Below are 22,965 nucleotides of genomic sequence, written 5' to 3' on the forward strand. Positions count from 1 at the left end.
GACTGGATAACACCGCCATACACTGGATAACACCTCCAAACAGTGACTGGATAACACAGCCATACACTGGATAACACTTCCATGCAGTGACTGGATAACACTGCCATACAGTTACTGGATAGCACTGCCATACAGTGACTGGATAACACCTCCATACAATGACTGGATAACACCGCCATACAGTGACTGGATAACACTGCAATACACTGGATAACAAATCCATACAGTGACTGGAAAACACTGCCATAGAGTGACTGGATAACACCTCCATACAGTGACTGGATAACACTGCCATACAGTGACTGGATAACACTGCCATACAGTGACTGGATAACACCACCATACACTGGATAACACTGCCATCCAGTGACTGGATAACACCTCCATCCAGTGACTGGATAACACTGCCATACAGTGACTGGATAACACCTCCATACAGTGACTGGATAACACTGCCATACAGTGACTGGATAACACTGCCATACAGTGACTGGATATCACTGCCATACAGTGACTGGATAACAACACCATACACTAGATAACACTGCCATACAGTGACTGGATTACGCCTCCATCCAGTGACTGGATAACACTGCCATACAGTGACTGGATAACACTGCCATACAGTGACTGGATAACACCGCCATACAGTGACTGGATAGCACTGCCATACAGTGACTGGATAACACCGCCATACACTGGATAACACCGCCATACATTGAATGGCTAACACTGCCATACAGTGACTGGATAACACTGCCAAACAGTGACTTGATAATACCGCCATACACTGGATAACACCTCCATACAGTGACTGGATAACACTGCCATACAGTGACTAGATAACACCGCCATACACTGGATAACACCTCCATACAGTGATTAGGTAACACTGCCATACAGTGACTGGATAATACTGCCATACAGTGACTGGATAACACCGCCATACACTGGTTAACACCTTAATACAGTGACTGGATAACACAGCCATACAATGGATAACACCTCCATACAATGACTGGATAACACCTCCATACAATGACTGGATAACAGAAAAAAAAACAAAAAAACAAAAACAAATGGTGGCTCTCTCACTGTACCACTTCTGGATTGGTGCACAACCCCTCAGCACTCCCAATTGCTGATACATAGGAATTGAAAAAAACTTGGGTAGGGGGTCACTCAAAATATCAGGCAAACACTTGGTGATATGTATCCACACTCACTTTATAGTACATAAATACACAGTAACAAATGCAATTTAAAACATGTCATAAAAAATACAATATAAAACATAAACCACTAGGTCCCAAATGTCTGTTGAAGTTATAACCGCAATTGGGGGGTAAATGTTCCAAACTGACTCAAGCTGACCGCTGGGTCCCAAGTGTCTGTTAATATTATAACCGCAAATGGGGGATAAATGTTCCAAACTAACTCAAGCTGCCGTTTGAAATAGATAAAAAGTCACTCTTCCATTTGTATAACTAAAAGGCAGTGTTATTTAGTTATCGGTCAATTGTACGTTACCACGTCTTTATCCGATGATCGTCGGTATGGTATTCGTGACGGACCTTCGGTGAGATCTCCCGCTTCCAAGTATAAGGCTGTATAGAGCTCAGCAAACTGGTGCAGCACTATGGTAGAAGCTTTCTGCTGTGACCTTCCAGGACCTACGTGGCGTCCCACGTGATTCACTGTTTGGTCATGTGCTGATGACGTCTTCTGCGCGGGGATTCAAATCACCTGTGTCCGATTAGTTGGTATATTCGTATATGTTCAAAGTTTATGAAAATACGAAATACGGCTGCTGCTTAGATAATCCCTCACTGTTTCCCAAACTCGTTTCGGGGATGAGCCCCTTCTTCAGTGGTTTAAACAGTGGAGATGAAATGTCCTCTTTATATAGTGTCCATGCTTAAGACATGTGGGTTGGGACATTGGATTAGCCAGGTGAGGGATATCTCAAAAAGCAGGAGAGACCTAGTCTTAAAGGATCGGAGCTTGTCATTTGATATTATATACTTCAGTATCAAAATACACTTCATATTTCATAGCGATCTAAGAAAACCGGTCTGAACTAGTATATAAATAATATACAGGCCCTAAAATTGATAAAATGGTAAAAAACGCATCTGCGGTTTTCATGCGTTATCAATGCGTTTTTTCCGAAAATGTTAAAAATGGATCAAATCAATAAAACAGGAACAAAAACCTTATGCACACAAAAAACAGGAACAATATGTATATATTTTAATTCTATCTTCAATCCGTTCAAAAAGCTTGTATACTAGTGGAAGTACAGATGTAATAGGGACGCTGAGCTGGCGGGAGAGAGAGATCTGGGTGCTGAAAAACAGCCTGACACAGATGTCCCTGTCCCACCAGGCCAACGCCCCAACTTATAGGAAGCCAAATAATTCCATATCGGCATTTAAGCCTCTTGGCAATAGCGTGTCAGATTCAAATATTCTTTTAGATTCCATTCTGGACATCTGTAGGATGTGATTACCTCCTCTCCATGCATATCTCACTTTTTCTAGCGCCATATATTTAAGGCTTGATGGGTCACTATCATGATAATCTTTATAGTGTTTGGATAGTGTGTGTAATTCATATCCTTTCTTTATGTTTGAAATGTGTTCCGACACTCTTTTCCTTAAGGTTCGCTTTGTTCTGCCGATATATTGTTTATGACATGGGCATTCAATTAAATATATGACATTAGCAGAGTCACATGTCATACCCTACCTTATGTCCATTGAGAAGGAGTTTTGAGTTGATTGTGCCTTTAAAGTTTTTTTGGGGAATTTGGTGATTTTACAGTTAGAGCATCGTTCACATCTGTGAAAACCACTGAAGGATAACCAATTTTGTTTTCCCTGTGTGGTATATTCCTTCTTTTTCACTGAGGGGGTAACTTTAAGATCCAAATTGGGGACCCTAGTATATGTAATTTGAGGTGTAGTAGTTAGTAGTGGTCCCACTATTTTGTCACCAAGCAGATGATGCCAGTACTTTTTGATTATTCTTTCCATGTCTTTGTATTGGGCATGGAATGGTTGGATCATCCTCAAATTATCCTCCATTGTCTCTCTCTGCTTGTGGACAAAAAAGTCCTCTCTTCTCATCGTTCTAACTTCCTCTAATGAACCTTCCAAGAGATGGATAGGATATTGTTTCTCCAAAAATTGCTGTTTTAATGTTTCTGCCTCCGTCTCAAATTGTAATTCCTGAGTGCAGTTACGCTTTAGTCTCCTAAATTGACTTTTTGGCACATTAGTCAACCATCTAGGCAAGTGGCAGCTCATGTATAGTATATAACTATTTTTGCTTACAGACTTCTGGTATGTACTGCACACGAGTTTGTTACCTTCCACTGCAATATTTAGATCCAAAAACTGTATATTCATATCACTAATGGTGGAGGTAAATTTAAGAGTCCAATCATTTCTATTTATTTCTTCCAAGAACAATGAGAGGGCTGTCATTGTATCCTGCCATTCAAATATCACATCATCTATGTACCTCCTCCATAGTACCAGACCCGCCCCCAGTACTGGTTTAATGGTAGTGGATTCCCATTGGGCCATAAATAAATTAGCATAACTAGGGGCGAATCTGGTACCCATGGCAGTTCCTTTACATTGCACATAGAGCTCGTCATTGAATGAGAAGTAATTATGTTTCAATATATAATCGACCCCCTCTATTATATACAGGATCTGTTCTTCTTTCATAGTACCATGTGTGGTAAGTTGCTGACGCAAAGACTTCAAACCTAATGCATGGTCAATTATAGTGTAGAGAGAATTTACATCTAAAGTGCCCAAGATCCATCCCTTCTTAAACTCCATCTCCTCCAATACTTTGATGATATCTGTCATATCCTTTATATACGAAGGTACAGTCTTTACAACAGGCTGCAATAGTCTGTCTATATACCCTGATAAATTGGAGGAGATGGAGTTTATCCCTGATATTATGGGTCTCCCCGGGGGTTTTTGTGGATCTTTATGGATCTTGGGAATACAATACAGCACAGGTAATCTTTTTTCTGTATTTGTAATGTATTTGCCCTCTTGTTCTAGCAAAACACCAGAATCAGTGCCTTTTTTACAATATTGCACCAACAATTTAAAATACTCCTCCATGGGGTCTTGTTTAAGTTTCGTATATGTGGTTTTATCATGCAACTGTCTTAAACATTCATGATTATAATCTGTCGTATTTAAAACCACTATTGCGCCCCCCTTATCCGCTGGCCTGATAGTTATATCATTGATAGATTGTAACTGTTTGATTGCCTCAATCTCCTTCTTAGTGAGGTTATTCTTTATATTATAACCCTTCAATTTTCTCAGGTCGTTCTCCACACATTTTTTAAAAGTTGCCATTTGGTGACTAATCTCTTGTTTGGGATAGTGTTTTGAACTTGTTTTCAGCCCTGTGTGTACATAGTTGGTATTAATAAAATCCGCATTTGTTTGTTTTATCACTGGATTCTTGATGAAATATTTTTTCAAGCAGAGTTTCCTGATAAATTTCTCCACCCCTATGTAGGTGGAGAATTTATCTAACTTAGTGGTGGGGGCATATTTTAAACCTTTATTCAACAGAGTCATCTGAACATCCGTAAGTTCGGTATTGCTCAGATTCACTATACTCGATACGGCTTCTGTTTTTCGTATCTGTTTCGTCTTTGTATGTCTTCCTCTTCTAATCTTCCTTCCCCCTGTATGGTTGTGTCTTTCTGTATGTCTTCGATTCGTAGTCCTGTGTCGGATAGTGCATCACAGATGCACTATCCGACACAGGACTACGAATCGAGGACATACAGAAAGACACAACCATACAGGGGGAAGGAAGATTAGAAGAGGAAGACATACAAAGACGAAACAGATACGAAAAACAGAAGCCGTATCGAGTATAGTGAATCTGAGCAATACCGAACTTACGGATGTTCAGATGACTCTGTTGAATAAAGGTTTAAAATATGCCCCCACCACTAAGTTAGATAAATTCTCCACCTACATAGGGGTGGAGAAATTTATCAGGAAACTTTGCTTGAAAAAATATTTCATCAAGAATCCAGTGATAAAACAAACAAATGCGGATTTTATTAATACCAACTATGTACACACAGGGCTGAAAACAAGTTCAAAACACTATCCCAAACAAGAGATTAGTCACCAAATGGCAACTTTTAAAAAATGTGTGGAGAACGACCTGAGAAAATTGAAGGGTTATAATATAAAGAATAACCTCACTAAGAAGGAGATTGAGGCAATCAAACAGTTACAATCTATCAATGATATAACTATCAGGCCAGCGGATAAGGGGGGCGCAATAGTGGTTTTAAATACGACAGATTATAATCATGAATGTTTAAGACAGTTGCATGATGAAACCACATATACGAAACTTAAACAAGACCCCACGGAGGAGTATTTTAAATTGTTGGTGCAATATTGTAAAAAAGGCACTGATTCTGGTGTTTTGCTAGAACAAGAGGGCAAATACATTACAAATACAGAAAAAAGATTACCTGTGCTGTATTGTATTCCCAAGATCCATAAAGATCCACAAAAACCCCCGGGGAGACCCATAATATCAGGGATAAACTCCATCTCCTCCAATTTATCAGGGTATATAGACAGACTATTGCAGCCTGTTGTAAAGACTGTACCTTCGTATATAAAGGATACGACAGATATCATCAAAGTATTGGAGGAGATAGAGTTTAAGAAGGGATGGATCTTGGGCACTTTAGATGTAAATTCTCTCTACACTATAATTGATCATGCATTAGGTTTGAAGTCTTTGCGTCAGCAACTTACCACACATGGTACTATGAAAGAAGAACAGATCCTGTATATAATAGAGGGGGTCGATTATATATTGAAACATAATTACTTCTCATTCAATGACGAGTTCTATGTGCAATGTAAAGGAACTGCCATGGGTACCAGATTCGCCCCTAGTTATGCTAATTTATTTATGGCCCAATGGGAATCCACTACCATTAAACCAGTACTGGGGGCGGGTCTGGTACTATGGAGGAGGTACATAGATGATGTGATATTTGAATGGCAGGATACAATGACAGCCCTCTCATTGTTCTTGGAAGAAATAAATAGAAATGATTGGACTCTTAAATTTACCTCCACCATTAGTGATATGAATATACAGTTTTTGGATCTAAATATTGCAGTGGAAGGTAACAAACTCGTGTGCAGTACATACCAGAAGTCTGTAAGCAAAAATAGTTATATACTATACATGAGCTGCCACTTGCCTAGATGGTTGACTAATGTGCCAAAAAGTCAATTTAGGAGACTAAAGCGTAACTGCACTCAGGAATTACAATTTGAGACGGAGGCAGAAACATTAAAACAGCAATTTTTGGAGAAACAATATCCTATCCATCTCTTGGAAGGTTCATTAGAGGAAGTTAGAACGATGAGAAGAGAGGACTTTTTTGTCCACAAGCAGAGAGAGACAATGGAGGATAATTTGAGGATGATCCAACCATTCCATGCCCAATACAAAGACATGGAAAGAATAATCAAAAAGTACTGGCATCATCTGCTTGGTGACAAAATAGTGGGACCACTACTAACTACTACACCTCAAATTACATATACTAGGGTCCCCAATTTGGATCTTAAAGTTGCCCCCTCAGTGAAAAAGAAGGAATATACCACACAGGGAAAACAAAATTAGTTATCCTTCAGTGGTTTTCACAGATGTGAACGATGCTCTAACTGTAAAATCACCAAATTCCCCAAAAAAACTTTAAAGGCACAATCAACTCAAAACTCCTTCTCAATGGACATAAGGGAGGGTATGACATGTGACTCTGCTAATGTCATATATTTAATTGAATGCCCATGTCATAAACAATATATCGGCAGAACAAAGCGAACCTTAAGGAAAAGAGTGTCGGAACACATTTCAAACATAAAGAAAGGATATGAATTACACACACTATCCAAACACTATAAAGATTATCATGATAGTGACCCATCAAGCCTTAAATATATGGCGCTAGAAAAAGTGAGATATGCATGGAGAGGAGGTAATCACATCCTACAGATGTCCAGAATGGAATCGAAAAGAATATTTGAATCTGACACGCTATTGCCAAGAGGCTTAAATGCCGATATGGAATTATTTGGCTTCCTATAAGTTGGGGCGTTGGCCTGGTGGGACAGGGACATCTGTGTCAGGCTGTTTTTCAGCACCCAGATCTCTCTCTCCCGCCAGCTCAGCGTCCCTATTACATCTGTACTTCCACTAGTATACAAGCTTTTTGAACGGATTGAAGATAGAATTAAAATATATACATATTGTTCCTGTTTTTTGTGTGCATAAGGTTTTTGTTCCTGTTTTATTGATTTGATCCATTTTTAACATTTTCGGAAAAAACGCATTGATAACGCATGAAAACCGCAGATGCGTTTTTTACCATTTTATCAATTTTAGGGCCTGTATATTATTTATATACTAGTTCAGACCGGTTTTCTTAGATCGCTATGAAATATGAAGTGTATTTTGATACTGAAGTATATAATATCAAATGACAAGCTCCGATCCTTTAAGACTAGGTCTCTCCTGCTTTTTGAGATATCCCTCACCTGGCTAATCCAATGTCCCAACCCACATTTCTTAAGCATGGACACTATATAAAGAGGACATTTCATCTCCACTGTTTAAACCACTGAAGAAGGGGCTCATCCCCGAAACGAGTTTGGGAAACAGTGAGGGATTATCTAAGCAGCAGCCGTATTTCGTATTTTCATAAACTTTGAACATATACGAATATACCAACTAATCGGACACAGGTGATTTGAATCCCCGCGCAGAAGACGTCATCAGCACATGACCAAACAGTGAACCACGTGGGACGCCACGTAGGTCCTGGAAGGTCACAGCAGAAAGCTTCTACCATAGTGCTGCACCAGTTTGCTGAGCTCTATACAGCCTTATACTTGGAAGCGGGAGATCTCACCGAAGGTCCGTCACGAATACCATACCGACGATCATCGGATAAAGACGTGGTAACGTACAATTGACCGATAACTAAATAACACTGCCTTTTAGTTATACAAATGGAAGAGTGACTTTTTATCTATTTCAAACGGCAGCTTGAGTTAGTTTGGAACATTTATCCCCCATTTGCGGTTATAATATTAACAGACACTTGGGACCCAGCGGTCAGCTTGAGTCAGTTTGGAACATTTACCCCCCAATTGCGGTTATAACTTCAACAGACATTTGGGACCTAGTGGTTTATGTTTTATATTGTATTTTTTATGACATGTTTTAAATTGCATTTGTTACTGTGTATTTATGTACTATAAAGTGAGTGTGGATACATATCACCAAGTGTTTGCCTGATATTTTGAGTGACCCCCTACCCAAGTTTTTTTCAGTGACTGGATAACACTGTCATACAGTGACTGGATAACACTGCCAGACAGTGACTGGATAACACTGCCAGACAGTGACTGGATAACACCTCCATACACTGGATAACACCTCCATACAGTGACTGGATAACACTGCCATACAGTGACTGGATAACACTGCCATACAGTGACTGGATAACACCTCCATACACTGGATAACACCTCCATACAGTGACTGGATAACACTGCCATACAGTGACTGGATAACACTGCCATACAGTGACTGGATAACACTGCCATACCGTGACTGGATAACACCGCCACACACTGGATAACACTGCCATACAGTGACTGGATAACACTGCCAGACAGTGACTGGATAACACTGCCAGACAGTGACTGGATAACACCTCCATACACTGGATAACACCTCCATACAGTGACTGGATAACACTGCCATACAGTGACTGGATAACACTGCCATACAGTGACTGGATAACACCTCCATACACTGGATAACACCTCCATACAGTGACTGGATAACACTGCCATACAGTGACTGGATAACACTGCCATACAGTGACTGGATAACACTGCCATACCGTGACTGGATAACACCGCCACACACTGGATAACACTGCCATACAGTGACTGGATAACGCTTCCATACAGTGACTGCATAACACTGACATTCAGTGACTGGATAACACCGCCATACACTGGATAACGCTTCCATGCAGTGACTGGCTAATACTGCCATACAGTGACTGGATAACACCGCCATACAGTGACTGGATAACACTGCCATACAGTGACTGCATAACACCCCCATACAGTGACTGGATAACACCCCCATACAGTGACTGGATAACACTGCCAGACAGTGACTGGATAACGCTGCCATTCAGTGACTGGATAACACTGCCAAACAGTGACTGGATAACACCGCCACACACTGGATAACACTGCCATACAGTGACTGGATAACACTGCCATACAGTGACTGGATAACACGGCCAAACACTGGATAACACTGCCATACAGTGACTGGATAACACTGCCATACAGTGACTGGATAACACAGCCAAACACTGGATAACACTGCCATACAGTTACTGGATAACACTGCCATACAGTGACTGGATAACACGGCCAAACACTGGATAACACTGCCATACAGTGACTGGATAACACTGCCATACAGTGACTGGATAACACCGCCAAACACTGGATAACACTGCCATACAGTTACTGCATAACACCCCCATACAGTGACTGGATAACACTGCCAGACAGTGACTGGATAACACTGCCATACAGTGACTGGATAACACCGCCACACACTGGATAACACTGCCATACAGTGACTGGATAACACTGCCATACAGTGACTGGATAACACCGCTAAACACTGGATAACACTGCCATACAGTGACTGGATAACACTGCCATACACTGGATAACACCTTCATACAGTTACTGGATAATGCCTCTATACAGTGACTGGATGACACTGTATATTGATTGGATATTGGGTATAAGGGGGCACAGTATAGAGTATTAGAGGGCGCAGTACAGGGTCTGGTAAGGGGGCACAATGGAGGGTATAAGAGGGCATAGTAGAGGTTAGGAGGCACAGTACAGGTGTATCCCCTTATACCCTTGTACTGTGCCACCAACAGTGTATGTTTAGGGTGCACAGTCCAGTGCAGGGTGGGGATCAGTCCAGGGTAGGGGGCACAGTCCAGGGTATCATACTCACCAAAGCTGGCAGGGAGTCGGATGCAGGAGGGTCCTGACTCCTGGCTCTGGCTTGCAGGCAGCAGCGGTTCTCAGAGATGAATGGTGGGCGGCAATTCAAAGCTGCAGCTTGGCGGCCATACAATATTGCTGGATGGAAGGGCGGGCAGCCATTCAACCGTGCAGGGTGGCTGAGCAAGAAGGCAGGCAGCCATACAAACATGCCTCAGCAGTAGGAACCCCCCCACCACCATTAGTGAAAGAGTGGAATAGCACCAGGGCCGTCTTTAATATTTATTGGATCTCCCCATAGCCCTTGAACTTCTTCCGCTGATCCACTCTGTACTTGTGGGCTGCGCGGGCATGAGTTCGGTCACTTCGGTACGCAATCCCATCCTGCGGCGCGTGATCCCGCGAGTCCCGTGATTGTGCAGTGAAGTGACTGAACTCATGCCCGCGCAGCTCGTAAGTACAGAGTGGATCAGCGGAAGAAGTACAAGGGGAGATGATCTGTGGGGTTGCCCAGGGTCCAATCAATGTTAAAGACGGCCCTGGAATAGCCAAATAAAAAAAAATAATATTAAAAAATTTAATAGGGCCCTGATACCCCCCCCCCGATGCTGCTCCCGGGCCCCTCCTCAGCTCGGGCCCCTCCTCAGCCGCTTCCCTTGCTTCCCCGATAGCTACGCCACTGGCTGACCTGTTGCATGTGCTCTTGGCAGCTAAAGGCATACAGTATGTACATACAGTATGTGCCGGCATTGCTGAGAAAAATTAGGTTTTAATATATGCAAATGAACCTGTAGGAGCAACAGGGGTGTTGCCATTGCACCTAGAGGCTCTCCTCTCTCTGTAACTGCTGTGACCTCTGCACTTTTATTGACAGGCCAACCAGTGAAAACATCATCACACCTGGACCTGTCAATCATCCCCTGGACGACCCCTTGAACCTTTCATTATTTGCCTCTATCCGTCCGGCTCTAGATTTGTGGGGTGGATCGCCCCCATTCAATATTATCCAAAGCAAATGAAGAAGCGATACAGACGTCATGTGATTCCATATTTCTGGTACCTCTTTTTTCAAGACGCTCCTCAGCCGTGTCATGATGTTACGTTTCTGCAGGGACACAAGTGTGATATAACGTCAGATAGTAGAGGAGGGTCCGACAGGCAGGAGATCGTCAGCGCCACATTTATAACTAGCCGCTTATTACTGTCAAAAATGGCGTAAACATTTACTGGAAATGCAGTAAATTTAGAATCTGGTTTGTGAGAGTTTTGAGGCACAGTCGTATGACGGCAGTGTAATGAATGAAACCTCGTCGCTCCAATGTTACACTGCTGGAGGAAATGTGAAACAGAGAAAATCAAGCCGCATCTCTTAATAATGTATAATTTATTTAATACAGACAGACCGCTATTGTCCTGATGAAGGGGGCCGTTCGCCCCTGAAACGCGTAGACCAAACTAGTAATAAAGATCCTTTTTATCTATCAACCGAGTCCTGACTTCTTCTGCAGTAGCGCCGTCTCCAAAAAGGTCCATCTCTTCTCTTCATCCATTATAATTTATTTAAGACACACAAAGTCACAGACGTTTAAAATTTATTGTATACAATTACAAACCCATGTGTGGACTACAAATCTGTCCAACACACTAACCTACTGACACCATATGTAATCCAGACATGATTGCTGCACCAAAATGACAACATAGCATGAATAAGGCAACAAAAAAATATATAATCCAATACTCCTCTGATGTAAAAGCAGGTGGGCATGATGTGTCGGTAAGGAAGTATCCCCACAAGTATCGCCAGTCAAAGCTGGCTTCCTCAGGGGTCCATACTCCAAGACCTATGTGTCCCCTGAGGAAGCCAGCTTTGACTGGCGATACGCATGGGGATACTTCTGCGACTTTGTGTGTCTTAAATAAATTTTACATTTTTAAGAGGTGAGGCATTGATATGCGGCGTTTCTTGCTTTTCTTTCATATTTGTTCTATATTAATACCGCGGCCTGCACTCTTTTCTAATAGATTAGGTGTGCCCCCATTGTTGGAGGAAATGTCACCATACAAGCCCCAAAATGGGCAAATAATGGGTAAGAACATATAAGATTCTAACCGGGGACATGTCCAGATATTAACCCTGCAGATGGACATTACAACAGTCACATCACGGATAGAGACATAGACATAGAAACATAGAATGTGTCGGCAGATAAGAACCATTTGGCCCATCCAGTCTGCCCAATATACTGAGTACTATGGATAGCCCCCGGCCCTATCTTATATGAAGGATGGCCTTATGCCTATCCCATGCATGCTTAAAGGGAACCTGTCACCTCTTCTATGCTACCCCTCACTGAGCGTTTCTAAATGTTCATTGTGTTACCCTAAACATATACATGACACTTTTAATTTCATTTGCAGACAAATTCAATAAGTATTATGCATTTTTGTACTTCCTGCCTTTTTTGCAAATTAAGATAAAAGAGTCATATCTTACTTGTGTGACCAGAGAAGAGTCATATTTTCAAGCTCTGACTCATCTGAGGTTAATTTGCATATGTATCCAATCCGGTTTTTTACACGATAAAAGCACACAGAGCTATGGGGACTGGGTATTGCGGATGTGCTAGCGGCCATCTAGCAGCCCATGTCCTCAGCTCTATACCCAAAATCCAGGTGACAGGTTCCCTTTAAACTCCTTCACTGTGTTTGCAGCTACCACTTCTGCAGGAAGGCTATTCCATGCATCCACTGCTCTCTCTCTAGATAGATAATAGATAGATAGATAGATAGATAGATAGATAGATAGATAGATAGATAATAGATAGATAGATAGATAGATAGATAGGAGATAGATAGATAGATAGATAGATAATAGATAGATAGATAGATAGATAGATAGATAGATAGATAGATAGATAGATAGATAGATAGATAGATAGATAGAAAGAGTGAGACAGTGACAGGTAGAGTGATTGATGGCAGGTATTTTTCCCCTTAGAATCCTGTTATATGCAGCTTAAGCTCCAGGGAATGCCCAGTATGTAGTGAAAAGCACGAGCCAAGGGCCTGGAGTTTTGGACTGGGGAAGAGTTGGGCGGGTTCCCCAATCGGCAGACCACTTCTGGTAAGAGTTCTAGCCCGCTGTCTCTGATTAGCTGCACCTGCAGTACTTTCATAAAAGAGAGCTGGGACGGATATGCTGCGGCTTGTGAGTAACTTGCGGTGAGAGGTACTTCAGGGCGGACTGTACCGTGTATAGGATAGTTAGTGTGACACTCTTTAGGTAGTGCTCAGACAAGCAGGATTTGTTTTTGCTGTTGAAACCACAATAAAGTGGAACTTTGTTTGGACTTCACGCTGTGTGTCACTGTCCGCAAGCCGGTCAATCCTGCCTCTACCAGAGCTAATTCCCACAATAGATAGATAGATGTAGAGAGATATATAGAAATAGATAGATAAATGTTTTTTTTTTTTTTTATGTTATGCTAGCCATTATCATGTTATGTATTATACAGGGAGTGCAGAATTATTAGGCAAATGAGTATTTTGACCACATCATCCTCTTTATGCATGTTGTCTTACTCCAAGCTGTATAGGCTCGAAAGCCTACTACCAATTAAGCATATTAGGTAATGTGCATCTCTGTAATGAGAAGGGGTGTGGTCTAATGACATCAACACCCTATATTAGGTGTGCATAATTATTAGGCAACTTCCTTTCCTTTGGCAAAATGGGTCAAAAGAAGGACTTGACAGGCTCAGAAAAGTCAAAAATAGTGAGATATCTTGCAGAGGGATGCAGCACTCTTAAAATTGCAAAGCTTCTGAAGCGTGATCATCGAACAATCAAGCGTTTCATTCAAAATAGTCAACAGGGTCGCAAGAAGCGTGTGGAAAAACCAAGGCGCAAAATAACTGCCCATGAACTGAGAAAAGTCAAGCGTGCAGCTGCCAAGATGCCACTTGCCACCAGTTTGGCCATATTTCAGAGCTGCAACATCACTGGAGTGCCCAAAAGCACAAGGTGTGCAATACTCAGAGACATGGCCAAGGTAAGAATGGCTGAAAGACGACCACCACTGAACAAGACACACAAGCTGAAACGTCAAGACTGGGCCAAGAAATATCTCAAGACTGATTTTTCTAAGGTTTTATGGACTGATGAAATGAGAGTGAGTCTTGATGGGCCAGATGGATGGGCCCGTGGCTGGATTGGTAAAGGGCAGAGAGCTCCAGTCCGACTCAGACGCCAGCAAGGTGGAGGTGGAGTACTGGTTTGGGCTGGTATCATCAAAGATGAGCTTGTGGGGCCTTTTCGGGTTGAGGATGAAGTCAAGCTCAACTCCCAGTCCTACTGCCAGTTTCTGGAAGACACCTTCTTCAAGCAGTGGTACAGGAAGAAGTCTGTATCCTTCAAGAAAAACATGATTTTCATGCAGGACAATGCTCCATCACACGCGTCCAAGTACTCCACAGCGTGGCTGGCAAGAAAGGGTATAAAAGAAGAAAATCTAATGACATGGCCTCCTTGTTCACCTGATCTGAACCCCATTGAGAACCTGTGGTCCATCATCAAATGTGAGATTTACAAGGAGGGAAAACAGTACACCTCTCTGAACAGTGTCTGGGAGGCTGTGGTTGCTGCTGCACGCAATGTTGATGGTGAACATGGATGGCAGGCTTTTGAGTGGCCTTGCAAAGAAAGGTGGCTATATTGGTCACTGATTTGTTTTTGTTTTGTTTTTGAATGTCAGAAATGTATATTTGTGAATGTTGAGATGTTATATTGGTTTCACTGGTAAAAATAAATAATTGAAATGGGTATATATTTGTTTTTTGATAAGTTGCCTAAAAATTGTGCAGAGTTATAGTCACCTGCACACACAGATATCCCCCTAAAATAGCTAAAACTAAAAACAAACTAAAAACTACTTCCAAAAATATTCAGCTTTGATATTAATGAGTTTTTTGGGTTCATTGAGAACATGGTTGTTGTTCAATAATAAAATGAATCCTCAAAAATACAACTTGCCTAATAATTCTGCACTCCCTGTATTCAGCACAGCTGTGTATGGATGGCACATCCAGGGTTAATGCTCCTGCTTAATCCCCTTTTGGGAGCTTGGAAGGATCCAAGATCCGCCCCTAGCTCAGATAAAGGTGAACATACAATCTGCAATGCCAAGCAAAGGAGTCAGAAAGGTAACCTGCTACTAAAGCTAAACAGACTTTGCTGCTGTGCAGGACGTGGTAAAGACATCTTAACCCCTTCAGGACACGGCCATATTTCAACTTAAGGACCAGGCCATTTTTTTGCAAATCTGACCAGTGACACTTTATGTGTGAATAACTTTAAAATGCTTTTACTTATCCAGGCCATTCTGAGATTGTTTTTTAGTTACATATTGTACTTCATAATACTGGTAAAATGGAGTAAAAAAATTAGCAAATTTCCAAGTTTCAATTTCTCTACTTCTATAATACATAGTAATACCTCCAAAAATAGTTATTACTTTACATTCCCCATATGTCTACTTCATGTTTGGATCATTTTGGGAATGATATTTTATTTTTTGGGGACGTTAGAAGGCATAGAAATTTAGAAGCAAATCTTGAAATTTTTCAGAAAATTTCTAAAACCCACTATTTCAGGACCAGTTCAGGTCTGAAGTCAGTTTGCGAGGCATACATAATAGAAACCACCCCATTTTACAAACTACTCCCCTCAAGGTATTCAAAACTGCTTTTACAAACTTTGTTAACCCTTTAGGTGTTCCACAAGAATTAATGGAAAATAGAGATAACATTTCAAAATTTTACTTTTTTGGGCAGATTTTCCATTTGAATCCATTTTTTCCAGTTACAAAGCAAGGGTTAACAGACAAACAAAACTCAATATTTATGGCCCTGATTCTGTAGTTTACAGAAACACCCCATATATGGTCGTAAACTGCTGTACGGGCACACGGCAGGGCGCAGAAGGAAAGGAATGTCATACAGTTTTTGGAAGGCAGATTTTGCTGGACTGGTTTTTTGACACCATGTCCCATTTGAAGCCCCTTTGATGCACCCCTAGAGTAGAAACTCCAAAAAAGTGACCCCATTTAGGAAACTACGGGATAGGGTGGCAGTTTTGTTGGTACTATTTTAGGGTACATATGATTTTTAATTGATCTATATTTAACTTTTTGTGAGGCAAGGTAACAATAAATAGCTGTTTTGGCACCGTTTTTATATTTTATTTCCAACATTCATCTGACAGGTTAGATCATGTATTAAAAATCACAGCAGATGATCTTCAATTGGAATGCTTTTATTTGCTGAGTACATTAGGTAGACATTTGGCAGTTTGTGTTAACGTTTTTGGTGCGTAGGCCTTCGTCAGACACTATGCCGCAGTCGGTAGCCAGCATAGAGAGGGTGTTCATACCTAGGTGTGAACACCCTCTCTATCCTGGCTACCGACTGCGGCATAGTGTCTGACGAAGACCTACGCACCAAAAACGTTAACACGAATGAATTGCCACATGTCTACCTAATGTACTCAGCAAATAAAAGCATTCCAATTGAAGATCATCTGCTGTGATTTTTTATATATTGTAAACTGGGGTGGGAACCCTTTGCACAGCAATACCTGCACAAAGTGCGACAAAGATCTTATAATCAGGTTAGATCATGTGGTATTTTTATAGAACAGGTTGTCACGGACGCGAAAATACCAAATATGACAACTTTTTGGGGTTATTTGTTTCAGTTTTAGGCTACTTTCACACTTGCGTTCGGGGTTCCGCTTGTGAGTTCCGTTTGAAGGCTCTCACAAGTGGCCCCGAACGGATCCGTCCAGCCCCAATGCATTCTGAGTGGATGCGGATCCGCTCAGAATGCATCAGTCTGGCTCCGCTTGGCCTCCGTTCCGCTCAGCAGGCGGACATCCGAACGCAGCTTGCAGCATTCGGGAGTCCGCCTGGCCGTGCGGAGACAAACGGATCCGTCCAGACTTACAATGTAAGTCAATGGGGACGGATCCGTTTGACATTGACACAATATGGTGCAATTTCAAACGGATCAGTCCCCCATTGACTTTCAATGTAAAGTCTGGATGGAACCGTCTGAATAACTTTCACACTTAGAATTTTTTCTGAACTATATTGCAGACGGATCCGTTCTGAACAGATCCCATCGTCTGCATTATAGGAGTGGATCCGTCTGTGCAGACACCAGACGGACCCGCTCTGAACGCAAGTGTGAAAGTAGCCTTACATGAAAAAGCATTAAAAAAAAAATAATGATTCTCCATATTCTGAAAGTCATAGTTTTATTTATTTTTTGGGTGACTGTCTTGTGTAGGGGCTAATTTTTTTTGGGATGAGATTGATTGGCACTATTTTGAAAAATCATGTTTTAGTGTTTCCATAGTCTGAGGGCCATAGTTTTTACAGTTTTTGGGCGATTATCTTGGGTAGGGTATGATTTTTTTACGGTGTTCACCTGAGGGGTTAGGTCATCTGATATTTTTATAGAGCAGGTTATTACGGACGCGGCTATACCTAATATGTATACATTTTTTACATTTACTTAAGTTTTACACAATACCAGCATTTTTTAAACAAAAAAATGATGTTTTAGTGTTTCCATATTCTGAGCCATATTATTTTTTTTTTTGGGCAATTAGCTTAGGTAGGGGCTCATTTTTTGCAGGATGAGGTGACGGTTAAATTAGTACTATTTTGGGGGGCATACACCTTTTTGATCACTTGGTGTTGCACTTTTTGTGATGTAAGGTGACAAAAATGGCTTTTTTTTACACCGTTTTTTTAAAAATGGTATTTATCGGACAGGGTGGATCATGTGATATATTTATAGAGCCGGTCATTACGGACGCGGCGATACCTAATATGTGTGGGGGTTTTTTGTGCCCTCCTACCACTGCATAGCCCTAGGAACAATGGTGTGAGGAGAGTCCCTGTGATTGACTGAAATATCCACAGAGATACTATCTCATCCTCCACTCCGGCTCCTCGTGCACTCATTGCACTGCCACCACCATGCTTCAGAGAAGAGAATCTTCTTTCTCACAGTCTGAGGTCCATTAGATGCTTTTTTTTTTTTTTTACAAAATCCAGGCGGCTTTCATGGGTCTTTTACAAAGGAGAGGTTTCTTTCTACCCACTCTGCCATAAATCCCAGATTGGTGGAGGTAGCAGCGATGGCTGAGCTTCTGGAAGTTTCTCCCATCTGCACACAGTATGTTTGGAGCTCAGCCAGAGCAACTATTGGGTTCTTAGTCACCTCTCTACCCCAATTACTTAGATTGGTGGGGCGGCCACTATAGCTCCAGGATAGGTCCTGTTGCTCTTCTTCCATATAAGAATTATGGAGGCCACTTTGCTCTTGGGAACTTTAAATGCAGAAGGAATGTTTTTGTCGCCTTCACCAGATCTGTGTCTCTACACAATCCTGTACAAACTGAAAAGAATGGCGTGGTATTAAACAAGCAGGAAGTGCTCAAACCCACATGCAGTTGTGCATATAAACAGGGGAGCAGATCCTGCACTTGTGGCCCGTTGCTAATGACGATCCCCAGCAAAAATGCATACAGTGGAGGATGCCCGCAGCAAACCACAAGTACCACAATAGACATCCTACACAAGATAGCAATTATGTGGATGTGATAATCAATATAGCAATATAACAAAATAATAGCAAAGACAGGTGCACTCTGCGGTCTTACTTAACCCTCAAACTGAAAAGAATGGCGTGGTATTAGCAGGAAGTGCTCAAACCTACATGCAGTTGTGCATAAATATACAGGGGAGCAAATCCTGCACTTGTGGCCCGTTGCTAATGACGATCCCCAACAAAAATGCATACGGTGGAGGATGCCCGCGGCGAACCACAAGTACCACAACGTAGGACAGGCCAGATACAAGCAGGGGTCCCGGGTTTCAGACCCCCACCGATCAGAAACTGATCACCTATCCTGAGGATAGCTCATCAGTTATAAAATCTTGGAAAAGCTTTTTAATAATTGAGTGCAGAATGATGGAGAGAAAGTTGATTTTTTTTATATTAGAACAAGCAGCCACATAATAAAATGTGAAAAAGATGAAAGAGTCTGAAGACTTTCCAAATACATGATAGATGGATAGATAGCTGCATGAGGGACATGTCCCTTTTCGGTGCAGCTGCAGCTTTAAGCTGCCCTCCACGATCCTTATTGTTGCCTTCTATTGGGATGTGTGCGAGGCAGAAAGGACAAGCTGCCAGCGGGTTTCCGTTCCAAAATTTCAATGTAAAATCTGTTTTGTGAATGGTCTCTTAAAGGGGTGTTCCCATCTTGGACACTGGGGGCATATCACTAGGATATGCCCCAATGTCTGATAGGGACCCGCACCTATACTTACAAGAAATCCCACAAAGTGCCAGAGGGTGCACTGCGCTGGCTCGGCTATTTCTGTGAGCCCCATAGAAGTGAATAGAGCAGTGGCTGCTCTTGCAGAATGGAGAAGTGAATGATGAAGTGGGACCTGCACCTACAGTATCAGATATTGGGGTCATATATTAGTGATATGCCCCAATGTACAAGATGGGAATACCGTACTTCTTTAAGTTGTGAGCCCTTGTTCATCACCATCCAGTCTCAACTCCTCCGCAGAGGACAACCGGCTACATTCTCCTCTGATGACCTGAGGACTAAGTATGGTTCAGGCCTCTAATAAAGTACAACAGCATGGAGAAGTGAATTCACAGGGACAGGGAGAGACAGGACAACCTCTCCAGGATGAGACCTCACAGGAGGCGATGAATCAATAGTGTTGAGCGCGAATATTCGAATATCAAATTTTTTTAGCGAATATCGGCACTTCGCTAATTCGCGAATGTTTCGAATATATATTTTTTTAAACATGATTTGCTACATTCTGTGTAGTTTGCTTCTTGTGGTGCATGTGGACCGCGTCGACATCCTCCATTGTATGCATATTTTACTGGGGTTAGTCGCTTATTGCGGTCCACATGCGGTCGGGCTGCTCCTCCAATAAAAAGACACGCCACAGTGTCAGGGGCTGAGCAGCTCCTCCAGAATTGCCACTTCATCTCTGTGTTTCTGTCTTGTTAGATTTGAGTGTGTTCAAACACTCTGTTGCACCTGGTAACCTCCATCACATGGTCTGATATAGGTGTGGCTCACAGTTTGGCCTCATTCACATTGTACTACCACAGTATTCATGCTGGGCTTTTGTGTGGAAGCTTGGCTGTGAGCTGAATTATATCACCCCCAGACCGTGTTCACACCATAGTTAGAGTAGTGGCTAGGACCCTCTGCCATGCTGAGTGACCGTGACGTGGTGCATGATGGGCTCCGATATCTTCCTGACTGGAACATATTGGCGAAAGTCTCAGCTTTTAATACCTGCATTTATGACTTCCCAGTATAGTCAGTAGCATTTTTGGTTGGTGCATTTCCTCTCTGTGTTTAATATGGAATATAGCAGTGCTAAGTTGAAATCAGAATTCGATTATTATAACTTGAATTAATCGCATTGCTATTTCAACTTGGACCTGGTTTACTATGGTTGGCTTGGTAGAATTAGCGAATATGACGAATGTATTCTTCATATTCCTCAAAACGAAGATAACGAAGTATTCTGCATCTTTGTTTTAGCTCCATATTCGTCAACTTCGCTAATTCTAGCAATTAAATAGGAAGGTTGACTATAGAGACAGCTGTGTTTAATTCCCTATGCGATTATATTACTTAGCTTTTTTTTTTATGTAATAGTTAAATACTTGATTATTATAATGATTCTATTTATAAAAAAAAAAAAAGCAAAGTAATATAATCGCATAGCGAATTAAACACAGCTGTCTCTATAGTCAACCTTCCTATTTGATTGCTAGAATTAGCGAAGTTGACGAATATGGAGCTAAAACGAAGATGGAGAATACTTCGTTATCTTCGTTTTGAGGAATATGAAGAATATATTCATCATATTCGCTAATTCTACCAAGCCAACCATAGTAAACCAGGTCCAAGTTGAAATCGCAATGCGATTAATTCAAGTTATAATAATCGAATTTCGTTTTTAACTTAGCACTGCTATATTCCATATTAGGCTAGAATTAAATATAGCAGTGCTAAGTTAAAATCGAAATTTGATTATTATAACTTGAATTAATCGAATTGCGATTTCAACTTGGACCTGGTTTACTATGGTTGGCTTGGTAGAATTAGCGAATATGACGAATATATTCTTCATATTCCTCAAAACGAAGATAACGAAGTATTCTCCATCGTCGTTTTAGCTCCATATTCGTCAACTTCGCTAATTCTAGCAATCAAATAGGAAAGTTGACTATAGAGACAGCTGTGTTTAATTCGCTATGCGATTATATTACTTTGCTTTTTTTTTTTATAAATAGAATCATTATAATAATCAAATATTTAACTATTCAATAAAAAATAAAAAATAAAGCAAAGTAATATAATCGCATAGCGAATTAAACACAGCTGTCTCTATAGTCAACCTTCCTATTTGATTGCTAGAATTAGCGAAGTTGACGAATAGGCAGCTAAAACGAAGATGGAGAATACTTCGTTATCTTCGTTTTGAGCAATATGACGAATACATTCGTCATATTCATCATCTTCGCTAATTCTAGATATCAAACCAATAGGAAAGTTACCTTAAGTTAAAATCGCAATACACGATTATTTAAATCGCATAATAATCGCGATAACTAGAATAATGACGAATATTCGATTTCGACGAATATGAAACGAATATTCTATCGAATATTCGTGAATTTCGTTGAAATCGAATATGGCACCTGCCGCTCATCACTATTAATCAACCTCCCCGAGATGAGACTCCTGGTAGAAGCAGGCAAATTGTCTTTGGGATCTGTCTTCCTCCTGTTTCTCCAGCTGTGATGTCTACCAGTCTCGCTATGGGCAGTCATCTCTCCCAGTTACCAGCTATGATGTCTACCAGTCTCACTATGGACTATCGTCTCTCCCAGTTAGCAGGTGTAATGTCTACCAGTATCCTTGTGGATAATGGTCTCTTCCAGTTACCAGGTTTGAAGTCTACAAGTCTGGTTCTGGATCGTCTTCTCTTTCAGTTATGAAGTGTGATGTCTACCAGTCTTCCTGTGGACAGTTATTTCTCCAGGTAGATGATAAATTGTGATTTAATGTGCAGTTATTCAGTTTCAGATCATTGCCCCAAGAAGAGCTGGGAAATGTAGTCCTGCTGCCTTCCCCAATAGCTGCACTCGCTCTCCTCAATGATAGTATGTAGATCACAGAAACATGCAGGAGGACTTTCTGCTCTTCATAGATCTTTTCTAAGGGTTAGATATAGATATATGATAAATGGGAGACAGAGATAGACAGATAGACAGACAGACAGACAGATAGATAGATAGATAGATAGATAGATAGATAGATAGATATGCTGTCCCTCCAGCTTAGTCTATGGCAGGTAATACACGAAGACCCCTCATTACCTGCTGCAGTTTGGAGTATGTGGAGAGGAATCTTTCTGTTCTCTCTTGTAGTTCAGTCTGTAAATCCTCCAGGAGACGCGTCTTCTCCTCCTCAGAGTCGGTCAGCAGGTTGTCTCCATACTCAGACAGGAGATCGGAAATCTCAGCCTCAGCTGTTGACCTCATTTCTGATGTTGTCATCTTCAGGTTCTTATATAATGATGGATCCTGGGAGGTAGGAAAGAGAATGATGCAGAAGAGGACATCACAGGACTAACAGATTAATATCCATATCCCTCTCATGAGAC

At 41.4% G+C, this 22,965-nt stretch overlaps 1 protein-coding gene across 1 annotated transcript in view; it reads right to left on the reverse strand.

Moving 5' to 3' along the window:
• LOC121008435 (RING finger protein 112-like) overlaps positions 1-22,965 on the reverse strand; it is a 112,141-nt gene that overhangs the window by 18,709 nt on the left and 70,467 nt on the right. The window contains exons 14-15 of the mRNA XM_040440981.1: positions 22,679-22,885; positions 11,227-11,271 (exon numbers count right to left, since the gene is read on the reverse strand). Of these exons, the coding sequence (XP_040296915.1) occupies positions 11,227-11,271; positions 22,679-22,885 (252 nt within the window). The remainder of the gene's footprint in view (positions 1-11,226; positions 11,272-22,678; positions 22,886-22,965) is intronic.

This window comes from Bufo bufo, chromosome 7 (genome assembly GCF_905171765.1).
Source record: "Bufo bufo chromosome 7, aBufBuf1.1, whole genome shotgun sequence".
Classification (NCBI taxonomy): Eukaryota; Metazoa; Chordata; class Amphibia; order Anura; family Bufonidae; genus Bufo; species Bufo bufo.